Source organism: Myotis yumanensis, unplaced genomic scaffold (assembly GCF_028538775.1).
Source record: "Myotis yumanensis isolate MYYU_CA2020_CCGP unplaced genomic scaffold, mMyoYum1.0.hap1 SCAF_12, whole genome shotgun sequence".
NCBI classification, from domain to species: Eukaryota; Metazoa; Chordata; class Mammalia; order Chiroptera; family Vespertilionidae; genus Myotis; species Myotis yumanensis.
Genome location: NW_027223763.1, coordinates 4,389,681 through 4,406,423, shown reverse-complemented (window position 1 = coordinate 4,406,423; position 16,743 = coordinate 4,389,681). Strand labels below are relative to the sequence as shown.

Sequence of the window (16,743 nt, the reverse complement as noted above, 5' to 3'; positions counted from 1 at the left end):
CCAAGTCCTCCTTCAGACCTATCCCAACAAACTGTACTCCATGTGGAGTTTCTTCAGAGGCAACATCCACAAACAACTTCTGAGCTCCTGGGACCTGCTGGTCACAGGACCAGGTGCTTACACAGATGATGTAGCTCAATCATTTTCACTGCTTTGCTCTGGTTATCTCCACCACGGAGTTGGCATGTAACAGGGTACTCTTCTCCCCCACGGATCCAGGTTCTCCTGGTCTCTCCATGGCATCATCATTTGCTAACCGGGGTCCTCGTGAGAGGCATCTACGGCAATCCTACTGACGCTCTGCACTGTTTGTTCAATAAATCTTCCTGCAGACGCCTAGATGTCTAGAATGTGCAAGATCTACTCAACTGATTCACAGTAGGTTGAAGGGGGAAGAATTGAGGAGGGAGGAACCAGAAGTAATCCAAGGAGAAGGTCACAAACAGGCAAAATTCAGGTGGCAATACCAGTCTCAACCAGTTAACAGAAGTCCAAACACAGGCCACTACTTTACACACATCACCACCACTGGTGCCTCACAACCATCCTTGAAGGTTGTATATCATCCCTGTTGTACAGAGTAGAAAACAGGCTCAGATTAAGTAAATTCCTCGTTGCACCATTAGTGATTGGTAGAAACAGGATCTGAACCCACTTCTATGTAAGATTAACATTAAGAACAAGCTCTTGGCCAAGCTAGGCCATTTATTATCAGTAAACATTAAGATGTTATTCAATGAGTTACCATATGAAAGCCTTTAGAACAGAAAGGGGCACATAGTGCCAAGTGTTCAAAGCTACACACACACACACACACACACACACACACACACACACACGTAAATAATACTTAATTCAGTTTTATTTCCTACTAGAGGCCTGGTGCATGACATTAGTGCACTGGGACACACACACACACACACACACACACACACACGCCCTCAGCCTGGCCTGCACCCTCTCGCAGTTGGACATTCCCCAAGAGGTCCTTAGCGCTGCTGCGGAGGTGGAAGAGGTTCCCACTACCGCCACTGCACTCGCTAGCCGTGAGCCTGGCTTCTGGCTGAGTGGCGCTCCTCCTGTGGAAGGGCACTGACCACCAGGGGTCAGCTCCTGCATTGAGCATCTGCCCCCTGGTGATCAGTGCATGTCATAGCAACCGGTCATTCTGCAGTAGGGTTGATTTACATATTAGCCTTTTATTATATAGGATTCATATCCCTATATTCATGTAATATAAATATTTGTATTCAGGTCATATTTTATTTAATTCAGTTTTAGCTTCAGATCTAGGGTATAAGAAGGACCCATCACCTTGCTTTGCTCTGTTGGTATTTTGCACATTAACTAGAGCAGGGGTGGGCAAACTTTTTGACTCGAGGGCCACAATGGGTTCTTAAACTGGACCGGAGGGCCGGAACAAAAGCATGGATGGAGTGTTTGTGTGAACTAATATAAATTCAAAGTAAACATCATTACATAAAAGGGTACGGTCTTTTTTTTTTTTTTTTTTTTTTTAGTTTTATTCATTTCAAAGGGGCCGGATCCGGCCCGCGGGCCGTAGTTTGCCCACGGCTGAACTAGAGGTTTGATAATGATTATGCTTTTAGGAGTATTGAGGCAGAGCTAAGATAGATTCTCATGTCAACATTTTAATGCAGATGAAATGCATACTAGAAATATTTCACTGGAGAGGCTTTTGAAAGCATTTAGTCTTTATATAAATTCACTTCTGGTAGCACCTCCTCCCCCATATCTGATACACTGAGATTTAAAATTTTGGCTTTCTTGTTTCTTTTTAGATACTTATTTAACCAAACTCCATTTTTAGTGTAAAAACCACTTATTTCAAAGACAAATAAGTGAAAAATTAAGGTTAACAAGTGAGACAGTAATAACTTCTAGAGAATGAACTGAAACTAGGAGCTGGCTACAACTTTAAAGAGTAGTTTTGTGTGAAGCATTTGACCATAGTAAGTAATTTTATGTTTCAACATTCCTGTCACAAATTTCATTTTTAGTGGTAAAACTAATATGAACGTCATGGTGGTTTTTTTTTTTCTTTTCTTTTCTTTTTTTAAAATATATTTTATTGATTTTTTACAGAGAGGATGGGAGAGAGATAGAAAGTTAGAAACATCCATGAGAGAGAAACATCCATCACCTGCCTCCTGCATACCCCCTACTGGGGATGTGCCCGCAACCAAGGTACATGCCCTTGACCGGAATTGAACCTGGGACTCTTCAGTCCACAGGCCGACGCTCTAGCCACTGAGGCAAACTGGTCAGGGCAGTTTTTTTTTTTCTTAATCTCATTCTACAAATATTCATTTATGACATAGATCAAAGTTGTGTCTTGTTTGCAAATATAAATACATTTATTCCACATCTAATAATTGGAGAAAATTTCCATTACATTCTATTTCCCATGGGAAATGTCAAAAGAAGTAAACATATCTATTACTACTCAGGACAAACATTAAGAATGAAACAATAGAAGCCATTCAGGATGTTCATTTAATACAAACATGCTGAGAAGCAAAGTAAATAAAACATAAACCCTACAGATGACTTCTTGCAGGGCAGATATAAACAAGAGACTAACAAAAGTGTCTTTTCTAGAATCTCTGATTTGGATACTGATCCACTTATAAAAGAATATCACAACCACATTCATTTTTTACAGTGCATTTTTAATTCTATATTGTCTCCTGTAAATTAAAGGCAGTTAAAGCTGAAAGATCAAGCTGTAGTTGCAAAATTCATTTCCTGTATTCATACTAACCACTTCCTCTTTTTTAAGAAAAAAAATGTTTTCTAACTTGTTACAATGAACAATTCCTTCAGACATCTTATATGCAGCAAATTTGAGTAAAGCACTAAAGATATTAACATGTTCAATAAAGATGGCAGCTTCCTAGTTACAGCAAGGGCAGAGAAAATATTGAATAGTACAACTCCTTATTCGTACAATAACTTAAGGAGTCGTCTTGCTAGAGGCTGTTTCCCCAAATGGTAAAAAAATGGAACACTCTGCTACTCAGCTGGCTTCCGTTAGCACAGAACCTACCCGACCTGGCCAGGGCTGCCTTCCCAGAGCCGGCAACTCTGATTCCAACCGAAGCAAACTCTTAAACTACTACAGTTCATTGGTTTTATCAAGACAATTTACCAAACTGATAATCACTCAAGTCAATTCCTTTATACTTGCTTACAATGGCATAGATTCTTTACTCTAACTTTATTTTTCTCTTTAAAATATTCTACTGTGTGATACGTGACATAAAAAAAACAGCACATGTGTATTGGATTGTAAACAGAAACGTGAAGTTTCATCACTTAGCTCTTGGAATTCTACCTTAGTTCATGACTCGGGATTTCATATTCGACTCCACCTTAGGGACATCTACGTAAAATTTAAAAGCCAATAATGTTCAAAGCCAAATATTTTTAGAAGCCATAATGTCACACAAAAATGGAATTTAAAAATGCCCCAAGAAACCGATACACTGTTCTGAGTGCTCATGGTCAGGATTATAATTTAATTTAGTTTGTAAAACATTTCCTCAAATCGGGTTATATAATAAAACTCCCGATGAAGCCAAACAAGGAAACCTCTCACTTTGTAGAGAGAGTTCTTCTGCTTAGTCAACACTCAGAGTTGCAACGTGTTGGAATAAAGAAGCCAGGTTAACTGTTTCATAGTCAACAACTGCCCACAGAACTGAGACAGGCAGTGGAGGAACCAGTCGAGTTGAAGAAAACTCGACCTGTAGGAAAAGGAGAAATTGGTACTAAAGTTCAAAATGCATAACTTGAACTCTCTGACCATTTCTGCAGCCACTTGTGACCAGTAACTGCAGTTTCAGTTAAACAATATCCTATTCTGCATTTAGAAATTATGTAAGAGCCAACAGTCACAAGGCGAGGGCGACTTAGAGAAAGGGAATTATTCACAGCCTGACATGGATGAACTCCGTCTAATGCATGCATTTAGCAAACACTGTTCTCTCTGTTCGGAAATATTAGTCCACATTCCATTCATTTTGATAACCTTTTCCTTTTTCATCCCAACGCCACAGTAACCAACAGCAGCACCACCAGATCCAGGGCGCAGGTGCTGCCCTCACCCAAGTTCGTCTGGCACGCTATTATGCCAAAGCAGAGGGACAGAGAAAACCCAACTTCAAGGTCCTTGTCACCAAAATGCCATTCAAGAGTTGTTCAGGGGGCAAATGGGGACCTTCACAAGACAGTGAACTAAACATCAGAAAGAAAGAGAAAGGCACGTTCCTTAGAGTCCGGGACGGTGTGATTACATGCTGGTGTCTGTGCCACCCCCATCTCGCCAGCACAGTCAATGAATAAGGAGCGAGGGAATGAAGGACAATGAATGGAAACATTACATGCCTTAGGAATTCACCAACAAATTCAGTGTTTTTTAAAAATGAGAATACCATAAAAATCATGATTCCATGAGAAGTCCCTTAAATTAGAGAGAGAAAAAAAAGTATGGGGTGACTCTTGTGGGGGTGCTATGTGGAAATAGAAAAAACAGATTCAGAATTTAGTTGGATAAAAAGCTGTACCAAGCAGAAGCAAACTGTAAGGAAAAACAGTTCCCAGAGAGACTTTAAAATATAAATGAACGGTTACTTAGAATTCTAATTCTTAAAACATCATCTCCAACTTAGGCTTGAAATATTGACCCCGTTAGAAAGTACGCTCTTGCCCACTTCTTTGCACGTTACACTGTGTAGCCGGAGAGGGGTCTGGCCGGGACTGCCTCCCAGCCGCGCTGCATCACAACTGAGCCGTCTCCAATGAATGACGTGTCCTTCTCCACAGCACCCCAAACTGGGGGGTCCACTGGTGTTGAATTGGAGCCAAAGACCATCGGTTGATGGATTTTCCCATGTTCCCTTGCAGGCCACAGGAAGGGCTGCCGTGTCCATCTCGTACAAGGGGAGGAAACAAGTCTGGTTTTACCTTCCACTGAAGCACACGGGTCATGAGCCACAAGACGACCTGTTCACTACGTCCTGCTGCAAGCCCAGACGGACTCGTTCCAGAGCAGGGGAACCCGTTTTAAAACTCTGACAGCTGCGTCTGGGCGACAAAAGGCTGTGTAGTTCCTTGAGTTCTGTCCCCAATAAAAACCACCCCACCGAGCTTATCGCCTTGTCTCATCATTCCTCGGAGGAACGTGGCATCCTCGCCACGTCCAAACGTGTTCACTGGCCCAGAGAGAAAGCTGACCGTGCTTCCGCATGTCCACGCCATGCCTGTGCATTTACTTTTGGTTACACGGGCTCCTCCAGGATCACACACACCCATGTGTAAGCTGATCACTAAACATCTGCTAACACAGACACCAAACACAAAGCAAGTGTCTACTGATGTCCTCCGTGGACGCAGGCGGGTTTTAGGCCATTTATGAAAAACATGGCTCTAGTCCCTGTGTGGGACAGTTAACTTATAGTTTAGAAGATACGTGCACAAGTGGGTCACAACAACCGTGTCATCAAACGCAAATGGCAACTTGGGCCAGTCCTCCCTCCCTCTGGGGAGTAGTTACATCTCTGTGAGCACAGGCTGCCACTCCAAGGGTTGCGGGGCTGTTAGAAAAAGGAGGGCGAGAGACTTCCAATACAACCAGGTAATGTAATCGTTTGCAGAAACTGGGGAAAAGACATTTATATGAGATTCAAAGGCTTTCCAAAGTCAAAACGGAAAATTACATTAAGTAGCGATAAGAACTGAAAGCCTGCATCCTTTCAGCTGGATACTGACAGAGGCTTCGCAAACGATAAAGCAAAACCCTGGGAAATGACAGTGCTTCGAGTCACCTTCATCAGCAAAGTAGCTTAAGGATTCCAGTGTGGAGACCAGTGATGGCGAACCTATGACACGTGTGTCAGAGGTGACACGCGAACTCATTTTTTTTGGTTGATTTTTCTTTGTTAAATGGCATTTAAATATATGAAATAAATATCAAAAATATAAATCTTTGTTTTACTATGGTTGCAAATATCAAAAAATTTCTATATGTGACACGGCACCAGAGTTAAGTTAGGGTTTTCAAAATGCTGACACGCCGAGCTCAAAAGGTTCGCCATCACTGGTATAGACCCTGCTCTATCAGCTTCAGTGTTTGTGATGCCAAAACTGGGTAATTTATCGTATCCTTAGGGATGAGGTAAATGAAACAAAAGACTGCTCTCAGGACAAGGAAGAATTACGCATCCCTGGAAAGATTTAAAAAGTTGAGGAGAGCAATCCCATCGGCAGTCCCTATCAAGTCCCACAGGTGCCTTTAGGTCCAGCTATTGTACTTAAAAATATATATATATTATTGATTTCAGAGAGGAAGGGAGAGGGAGAGAGAGAGAAACATCCACGATGAGAGAGAATCATTGATCGGCTGCCTCCTGCATGTCCCACACTGGGGATCTATCGCACAGCTTGGGCATGTGCCCTGACCAGGACCCGGAATCGAACCGTGACATCCTGGTTCATAGGCTGATGCCCAACCACTGAGCCACGCTGGCCGGGCAAGCTATTGTACTTTTGATAACTTAGCTACCTAGGACCTAACCAAGAAAGAAAAACAAAGAAAAAAGTCATCCTGGGAATTTTTGAACCACAAAGGGTCAGAACTCACACAGCCTGTGTGGATCCCAAACCCAAGTTGGAAAACTTAGATTGATGCAGTCCTGGCTGGGTAGTGACCCCAGGTGCTGCCCGCTCCCTGGAGAACCCACGCTGAACGTAGGCCACAGATAAAATTCAAAGCAACGCACACTGATAATCACACATAGATGGGTCTCTCTCACATGCTAGTCTGCTGGGAGTTACACTTTCTTACGTGACTGAAATACAGGGCGAGGATGGTATGACAGGGAAGTCTCCCTAGTCCATAGCAAGTTTTCACATGAATGTTTGGGAGCAACCATGGGGAAGCTTTCTCACAACAGCACGTGGGGCAGACAGTCTGGGAAAGATGTGCCCAGCAAAGCTAACCCCCCAAAGCAGGTAAACTAGGCTTCAAGGCATAAAGCATGAGCGTGGAAAGAAGGTGACACTGACGACAAGTTCAATCTCATGGAAGATATTACAGTTCTAAACTGTATTTCCTAATAAAATAACTTCACAGTAGCAGAGCAAACTGACAGGAAATGGCAAACCTTCCGCTGTTATCATCACACCAGTTAGCTTACTGATCACTGGCCACTGCCATATCGGCTGGGAATATCTTGCACATGTTAACTCCCTGAGTACACCCACCAGCCCTCTGCGCTGTATTCCCGTTGTACCAAGGAAAGCAAGGCACAAAGAAGTGATATGTCTCTCTCAACAAAGGTTACAACAAGCCGACCCCAAAATCCCTAGTGGTGGGAAGATTTGGACGACACAATCAACAAGTCTGATCTGATGGAAATAGGTAGACTCTGCAACTAAGAGCTGGAGAATACACAGTCTTTTCAATTACTTAAAGAACATTTACAAAACTGACCAAGTGCTAGGCCTCAACAACCAGAAAAGACTCAAACTCGGGCTTTTTACAACCACAATGCAATTAAATTAGAAATCAATAACAAACAACAGATGTTCAAACATGTCATACAATTGAAAAATTTAAAACATGCTTCTACATAAATCATAGGAGAGATTAAAAAGTAAAAGAAATGAAAAAGATCAGGACGTGAACAATAATAATAATAGACATTAAAATTCGTGGGTTGCAGATAAATCAGTGCTTACATAAGAAATTTGTTACTCAACTGCTTATAATAGAAAAGGAGAAAAGTTGGAATGAGGTAAGCATCTGAAGAAAGAAACATTTAAAGGACAATAGATGAAATCCAAAGACATTGACAGAGCCCTCGCTGGTTTGGCTCAGTGGATAGAGCTTCACCCTGTGGACCAAAGGGTCCCAGGTTCGATTCCCATGTACCTCAGTTGCAGGCTCCTCCCCGGCCTGAGCCCTGGTCGGGCTCACGCCAGAGGCAACCAATTGATGTGTGTTTCTCTCACATCAATATTTCTCTCTGTCTTTCCCTCTCTCTTCTACTCTCTCTAAAAATCAATGGAAAAATATCCTCGGGTGGCGATTATAAAACAAACAAACAAACAAAAAAACAAAGATGTTGACAGAGAAGGGTTGAAGGAAAGGAAATAGAAAAGAGAAGTAGAAAAGAGAAGTTGCACCAAGACAAATTGTGGTTCTTGGAAAATCGTAATAAAAATGATTTTGGAAAAACGACCCCAAAAAGGGGGTGGCGGGGAGGAGTATAAATAAACAATATTAGGAATAATCAACATATGCAGCAAAAATTAAGGTGAGAGATTATGGGCAACATTTAGCCAAGATATTTCAAACCTTAAGATGAAATGGAGATATTTCTAGAAAAATATTACCCCAAGATCAACCAAAGCAGCAGACATTAAAGGAATCGAATCAGTAGTGAGAAACTTTCCCATGATGCAATATCACGAAACATTTAAAAACTGTTAATTTCATCTCACATATATTATTTCAGAATATAGAAATCTGAGTAAGCTTACTACAAAACTAGTACATAAAGCAAACTAGAACAGACAAGAACAATTATAGGCTAATCTCAATGACTACAGACGCAAAAATCTTGAGTGAAATAAAATAATACACGGTGACCTAGTTGGAATTGTCCCAGGAATGCCAATTTGGTTTGATATAAGAAAACTGATCCATGAACTCTATCCCATTAATAAGGGGGATGAAAGGAAGCAGAAAATTTATTTGACGATATTCAATATCAAGTCAAGCTTAACAAAACCTCTTGGCAAAATAGGAAAAGAAGGGAAATCCCTTAACCTGATAAAGGGCATATTAAAATCATGCCGAATGGAGAAACATTTGAAGGCCTCTTTATAATCAAGCACATGATAAGGAGTCCACAATTACTGCTTCTAGCACCGTAATGGAGGTCAAAACCAGCAGAGCGAGATAAGAAAAATAAATAAAAGGCATAAGGACTGCAAAAGAAGAAATAAAACCTTCATTCTATGCCGGTGATAGAGGACTGACTCTATAGAAAAGTCAAAATAGAAATGAAAAGAGTTTAGCAAGGCACCGGGCTCTAATAGTAACATATGAAAGTCACGTGCTCTATATTCCACCTGAATAAAGTGAAAAACATAATATCAAATGAGAACAAATAAAGTCAGAAGAAATTAAATGAGCCCTGGCCGGTGTGGCTCCGTGGGTTGAGCATCATTCCGTGCACCAAAAGGTCCCTGGTTCGATTCCCAGTCAGGTTCCCGACTTGGTACTGAACCCGCAAGCTGGGCATGTGCCCCGACCGGAAATCCAACCAGGGACCTTTTGATGCACGGAATGATGCTCAACCAACTGAGCGTGTCACACCAGCCAAGCAGGGTCAATCTGTTGTAACTGAATAATATTTTTTATAGTTTGCAAAGTTGTCTGTTTAAGGAGAACTCACGACAAATTTATGGTAATTTATAGTAACTTTACCAGCATATTAGTATATCTTTTGGTAAAGTAAATAAATGAGAATGTGTATTTTAATGTACTAGATAATTCTAGAGGAAGGAATACTGACATATCCCTTGGCTTTAAGCAAGGAATTTGGCAGGAGGGGCAAATAATGAAATAGCTAACACACACTTTTCCAACTCATCTAGTCTGCAACGAACCTGGCAAAAGTGAAAGAAATCTCTGAAAAGGCGGGCTTTTCCCAGGAGGGGCAGGAGGCTGTGGCCGCCAGCACAGCCCTGGGCAGCAACGAATGAAGACTGTTATTTAACAGGCTGATCTGTTTACGCCCTATTGATGACTGTCATAAAAAGAAAATTCAGCTTCGAGGGAGCAAACGCCAGGAGACACAGCGCAAGCTCTCTGACACTCCTCGTTGCCAATTCCAGTGCATTCAGAGAAGCCGAGGACTTGCATGCGGGCCTCAGCTGCAACCTGCTAGTGATTGGATGACTCACTCAGAAGCAGGCCAGGGAGGGAGCCTCCTTATCTGTTGAACGGAAGCACCAGAGGCAGCCAAGCTCTCGCTGCACATCCGCCCTGGGTTTCAAGAGGTTGGCTTTTCTTTGAAAAGCCATTAGTGAAAGCCACAATCTCCAGACACCAACCCCAGGGCCGCGGTCATGGTCTAAGTCTCAGCATTATCATCCTGGTGACTGAACAAATAAGCAAACTGCCCAACACCCACGCGCCCCCAGATTTCAGCTTCAGGTCCCCATGGCCGCTGACACAAATGGAAAATGATCCCACGTTGAGTGGCCTTTTGCGGCTGCATCAGAAAGGAGAACTTGGGGACCGACCCTCCGGGAGGGTGCGTGACGAACACTGAAAGGGGGAAACGAGAGACAGGCTTACTTTCACCTTACCTTTTCGACATCCGCTTTTGTGACGTTGATGTCAGCATCCATTTTCTCAAAGTACTGCTGCGCGCGGTCAGCCTCCTTGCAATCCCGCTCAAATCGCCGCTTGCTCTGGAAGCAGAGGAAAGCGGTGGAGGGGGAAGGGGTGACTAACGAAACCAGGAGATCCCTTCTGAGCACTGGCTTTTACCCAAATCCCCCAAAGAGCATTCTTCTCCCAACGGATTGCTGGGTCATAATCTCAGGACGCTACTTTATTTATTTTTAAACAAGTCTTTATTGTTGCAAGTATTACGTATGTCCTCTTTTGCCCGCCAATGACCGCCCCCAGCCCACCCCCACCCCGTACCCCAGGCCTTCCCCACCCTATTGTCTGTGTCAGGACCAACGGCCTAATCTTTGTTCTTTCCACGTGGTTTTTAGAAAACACACTCTCCTTGAGCTCTTTTGGCTCAGCATTTTACTTCAGATAAAAGTTTCTAGAAACACTCTCCACTCAGATTAGAAAAATCTCTCAAGGCGCTTTCTTCAGTGTTTTCGTTTGTTTTGAACATACTGACTGATACAAGCTGAAATTCAATTCCAGTTAGAAAATCGGCCCAGGCCTTTCCCGGGCTGCTGGCTTCTCACTCACCGACTCGAGCTGCTTCCAGCAGGTCTCTATGTGCTGCTGGGCCTTCCGTCCGTCATGAAAGTGCTGCAAGCGAGAAACACCAGGGATCAGCTCATAGCAACACGAGAGAAAAAGCCCACCCGCTAAAATAATACTTAAATATTGAACACCCAGCATGTGCGCGCCCAAGAAATCGAAGAGTTAAAAAATAAAGGGAAATGAAAACAAGAATAGCCAAGAGTAGCCTTTGAAACTTTAGATGTTATAATAATTGAATTCTAAGATTTATATACACAATTTGTAAAAGTGATAGTGAAGTTTTAAGACAAAAATCACTTAGATCTTTATTTTTAATTGCTTTGAGATGTAACTCACATACCATACAGTTCATACGTGCAAATTGAAAAGTCAATGGTTTTTACTAGAGTCACACAATTATGCAACCATCACTATAATCAATTTGAGGACATTTTTATCACCCCAAAAAGAAACCACCACCTCTTAGCTGTCACTCTCCTACCCAGATCCTCCCCAGGCCTGGGCAACCACTCATCTTTCTGTTTCTATAGATACGCCGCTTCTAGATGTTTCATAGAAATGGAATCTCACAACATTATCTTTCGTGACTGGCATAATGCTCTCATCACTTCATAATGTTCACTGAGCAGATTATCTCTCCAAGGTTCACCCATGTGTCACACAGATCATTTTTATCACTAGGCAACATTCCACTGTATGGATATATGCCACCATTTGTTTATCCTTTCACCAGCCGATGGCCTTTGCGTTGTTCCCAGTGTGGGGCTGCTATGAATAATGCAGCTACAAGTATTTGTGTAAAAGTTTTGAGTAGGCAGATGTTTCCATTACCTAGGACTTTTTAAATTTATGGTAGATTCACCTGCTACCTGCGGAGGCCCTGGGGCAGATATGTGCCTGGTGTTGACACCCGAGGACTAGACCAGAGTGAGCCTCAGAAACATTAGGAGCCAGGGGTCAGAGAAGAAAGGGGCAGACTGGGGGGTCTGTGGGCTTCTTGTCTGAATGAGCGGGGAGCAGGGGTGACGGACTACGGAAGCACCGTGCTGTGAAGAAGGTTCCAGGTGGCAGGCTCTCTCCACCCGTGGAGATGACAAGCACTTGGACCACGGGGTGCAGGAGAGGTGGTGGCAGAGGATCAGATGCTGGGGCCCTTTGATCAGGAAAGCCGCCGGGATGTGCGGTTGCATGGGACCAGATGTGGGCTGTGATGTGCTCAGATGTCAGGGTGACTCTGAGGTTGTCCTGACCTGCCTGGACGGGTGAGCAGGCTCCTCACTCTCTGGTTCTGTTGGGGTTGCCATGGAGAGGTCCTGGCGTATCAGAGGGCGGGAATGGACGCCTGCAGCTCCCCCAGCTAAGATGCTCTCGGCGGGCTGGGTCCCCTGACCAAGGCTGCAGCTCTGGTGAGGCAGCTGCCCGGAGCTAACCTGTTTCCTGGAGCGGCCCTCGGAGCTCAGCATCCCTGATGGCTTTTCCTGGCCCCTCTCCACAGCGGCCCAAACGCTCCCTTTGATCCACGGGCTCTCTCCAGTGACTCGGACAGGTAAGCAGGAGAAGGTGCTGCTGGGAAGGCTGGTGAGGAGGGACGGAGCCCAGAGGCCCCCCGCACAGCCTCAGAGGCCCACCTCACCTGTCAGAACCGAGGCTCAGCTGGGTCACACGCGGCAGCTGACCGCTGGGAGGCTGGGAGCAGGGGAAGGGCAGGTTCTCTCGGAAAAGACAGCGCTTCTTTACAGGGACCGTTTCTTGCCTCCTGTGAGGTCACGTTCACTGTTGTAAGCGCCTCTTTACAGCCAGCTGCATCCATCCAGCCGCTTTTTAGTGTCTATGAACCCAAGAGAGCCCCTGGGCTTCATTTTTCCAGCCTCATCACAGCACGGGACTGTGACAGAAAAGAGAGCGAGTCCACGGCAGCAATAAACCAGCAGGACAGGGTCACGGCTGTGGGGAGTCGGAATAGAGCCGGGCAGAGCTAGGAAGCCTTGAGCTTCGGAGGAAGTACAAAGTGGAAGCAGGTTTCTGGAAGCCACAAAGATCCCTTATAACGAGACCAGAGGGAAGCAGTGGTGAGGGGGTGCTCAGGGGAAAGAGATGTGGGCAGACGGGGAGGCAGAGGGACAGGCCGGGACAGACGGGTTCACTGTGCCCTTCCAGCGAGGCCCTTCGAGCCCGAGTCCCTGTCCATCCAGAAACGCCACTTTCCCAAACTGCCCCAAGGATCGTCCCCATTCCGAGAGCAGGGACCACCACGTATGCAGTTTTCAGAAAAGTCTCACCATTCCCCCCAATTTCACTCTGAGATTCAAAGACGGACCCATACAGAGGGAGTCACCCGAGCCCCATGTCCAGAGCCGGGCTCCAGGCTGGTGCCCAGCTCTGGGCTTCCTCGCGCAGCACCTCCCTGCGCGGACAGGAAGCATGCACAGGACGCACAGAAAGTGGCGGGCCCACAGGAAAGGGCCTGCTCCATCACAGGATCCTCCCCGAGGACACAGTCTTCAGACACTGGCCATTTGGGGAGCAGGAGGGATGGCTCTGACCGAAACCCCACCTGGGGAATCCTCCTGCCGCGCCTTCACTGGACTATTTTAGAATAAATGTGAATTTACTTTTCAAGCATAGCGTGGACCCTGACTTTGCTGTGAGCTTTCTCCCAAGGACGCCTGAGCCACAGCTATCAGACGAAAGCAGGATTCCCAACCACACGCAGGATCCCATGGCTTCATGTGATGTGAGAAAAGCCCAGGTGCCTGTGATCTCTTTTGAGTCGTTCCTTATAGCATGTGCCCCTCCAGCACTCATGCGGCTGCCTGGCTGACGTGCTTCAGTGGTTGAGCATCGACCGATGAACCAAGAGGTCAAGGTTCAATTCCTGGGCAGGGCACATGCCTGAGTTGTGGGCTCAATCCCCACTGTGGGGTGTAGGAGGCAGCCAATCAGTGATTCTCATCATTGAAGCTTCTCTCTCTCCCTCCTTCACCCCTTTTCTCTCTGAAATCAATAAAAATATATTTAAAAAAACAAAAACTTATGTGGCGCGTGCGCGCGCGCGCACACACACACACACACACACTCACACGCACATACACACACTCACACGCGCATACACACACACACACTCACACACACACTCACACACACACACACACACACACACACACTCACACGCACATACACACACACACACACATACACGGTCACATAGGAAACGGACAGATGGAACCAAAGCCCGCCCTGGGCCTGCGCGTGCCTGACCCAGATAGCGGTGATTTTCAACGGTTACAAGTTAAACTCACCCGCTCGCCAGATGTGTTTGTTGTTTACTGACAAGCAATGGCAAACACATTTCTTCTCTGGACAGTGAGCAAGTGTGTACTGAGAAGTGTGCCTCTGAGGCCGCATAAAGAGGGATTGTTCTCCAGGAGATAACAAGCACTCCGCTGGCCCGGTGAGGTCATCGCAGCTCCCTGCTCTCCTCTCCGAGGAGGACAGACAGGAAATGCCAGCGCCCCAGGCCCAGCGCCACGCTCCCACTCTCTCCTGGAATAAGATGCTTTCGTTTCTCTCCAAACACAATCAGACTTTCAAAAATGCCTGATGGTATCTGGGTGACAGCTAAACTCACTTTCATGTCAATGCTTTGGCTGACCCTTAAACACACACAAGCACATTCATCCTTTAAAAATGTTTTAGAAATTTCCCAGTGACCAGGCGTGGCTGAGATAAAAAAAAATCACAGGGACGCTAAAATAAACACACATTAACCTAAAGAAAATTACAGTGACAAAGTTCTCAGAGTACTGCTCTGCGAGACATCATACTTAGGCTGAGCAAAGTGTGCAAATGTTTATTATTCTCACTCCACAATTAGGTACAACAGCTGTTTACTTTCACTATATAAATATAATAGTTCATTAACTTCTAAAACTCCTTAATAAAGCAAAATATGGCATTGATGTGAGAACAGCCACTCAAAAAAAAAAAAAAAACTGGGGGGGAAAAAAGAATAAACACTCAATTGAGGATAGTCAACCATCTGGAATTTTAAATAAAACTCAGATTCCACAGATGAAAACAAAGGAACACAAAGACTTGAAAAGGGCAAAGAAAAAAAGAGCATCCAGAAAATATGTCTGTGACAAATATTATAACTTCCTCAAAACCCACAGAGCGGCGGGTCTGAACACTGGCCCTTCTCAGCCTGCCCCGGGGTTAATTCATGCACCGCTAAGTCTCTGTGGGCAGAGATGTGTGTACTGGGGAGGAAGACTGTGAGCCACCTTCAGACTGGCTCAAAGGAGCATTTCACCCTCATTTAAGTCCGAAACCAGAAACCCAGGAGCTTTCGTGACAGGAGTCGCATTCTGCTTTGATTTAAGGCTTATTTTCCCAAATTCATTTATAATAAAAATACCTTCTCAGCAAACTTGTTTAAAGTTCCTAAAAGCCTCCTTCCCACTGCCATGCTCAGTGGCTTAACTTCACCAAACACTGACCATCGGGCCCCGGGCAGGGGACCCCGATGAGCCCAGGCCCAGGCCTCCAGTGTCCATGCTCCTGCTCCCGAGGAGAAACGGGTGGCTCAGACACCAGCCAAGGAAGAACCTAGACGCTCTGCTTTCATAGGTGGCAAGTCAAGATTGTCTTTTTAAGAATTTACCTTTGAAAAGTCAACATATTTTCCCAAAGACAAGCCTACAGATTTGTGTATCAGGACAAACACTGGTTATTCATACTATTATGTGAGTGAGCAGCACTGTAATATGAGAATGAATACAGCACAGGTGAAAACCGCTGCGTAAAAACATCTTTTCTCCTAGAACAGCCGTGGGCAAACTACGGCCCTCGGGCCAGATCCGGCCCGTTTGAAATGAATAAAACTAAAAAAAAAAAAAAAAAAAAAAAAAGACTGTACCCTTTTATGTAATGATGTTTACTTTGAATTTATATTAGTTCACACAAACACTCCATCCATGCTTTTGTTCCGGCCCTCCGGTCCAGTTTAAGAACCCATTGTGGCCCTCGAGTCAAAAAGTTTGCCCACCCCTGTCCTAGAAGCATGAGTAGCTAGTACTCTCCTATTTTGGTTAGAAATTTGAAAGCTTCGACATCAAACAGCTGACTCACTGTCATGCTATGGCCCCAAAGGCAAGAAGAATGTCCATCCCTCCCACTACCTGCCTTTTTCCTACTGCCTCTCACGTCTACACAGGAAGGAGGGAGCCTCCCCTTTTGCAGCGTGAGCCATTTCACCATGCAGGCTCTTGTTAGGGCTTCATCTCTTTCAACTGGCAAAATTGAGATGAAAAATAATTCTCTACTAGGATCTGAACTGAGCTTGGAAATACTCTATGCCAGTGGTTCTCAACCTTCCTAATGCCGCGACCCTTTAATACAGTTCCTCATGTTGTGGTGACCCCCAACCATAAAATTATTTTCGTTGCTACTTCATAACTGTAATGTTGCTACTGTTATGAATCGTCATGTAAATATCTGATATGCAGGATGTATTTTCATTGTTACAAGTTGAACATAATTAAAGCATAGTGATGAATCACAAAAACAATATGTAATTATATATGTGTTTTCCGATGGTCTTAGGCGACCCCTGTGAAAGGGTTGTTCGACCCCCAAAGGGGTCGCGACCCACAGGTTGAGAACCGCTGCTCTATGCTGTAAATCTGAAA

At 44.7% G+C, this 16,743-nt stretch overlaps 1 protein-coding gene across 13 annotated transcripts in view; it reads right to left on the bottom strand.

Moving 5' to 3' along the window:
• FNBP1 (formin binding protein 1) overlaps positions 1-16,743 on the bottom strand; it is a 99,538-nt gene that overhangs the window by 33,757 nt on the left and 49,038 nt on the right. For all 13 annotated transcript variants that reach the window (XM_070430450.1, XM_070430448.1, XM_070430449.1 and 10 more), the window contains exons 5-6: positions 11,036-11,098; positions 10,408-10,512 (exon numbers count right to left, since the gene is read on the bottom strand). In XM_070430450.1, coding sequence (XP_070286551.1) covers positions 10,408-10,512; positions 11,036-11,098 — 168 coding nt within the window. The remainder of the gene's footprint in view (positions 1-10,407; positions 10,513-11,035; positions 11,099-16,743) is intronic.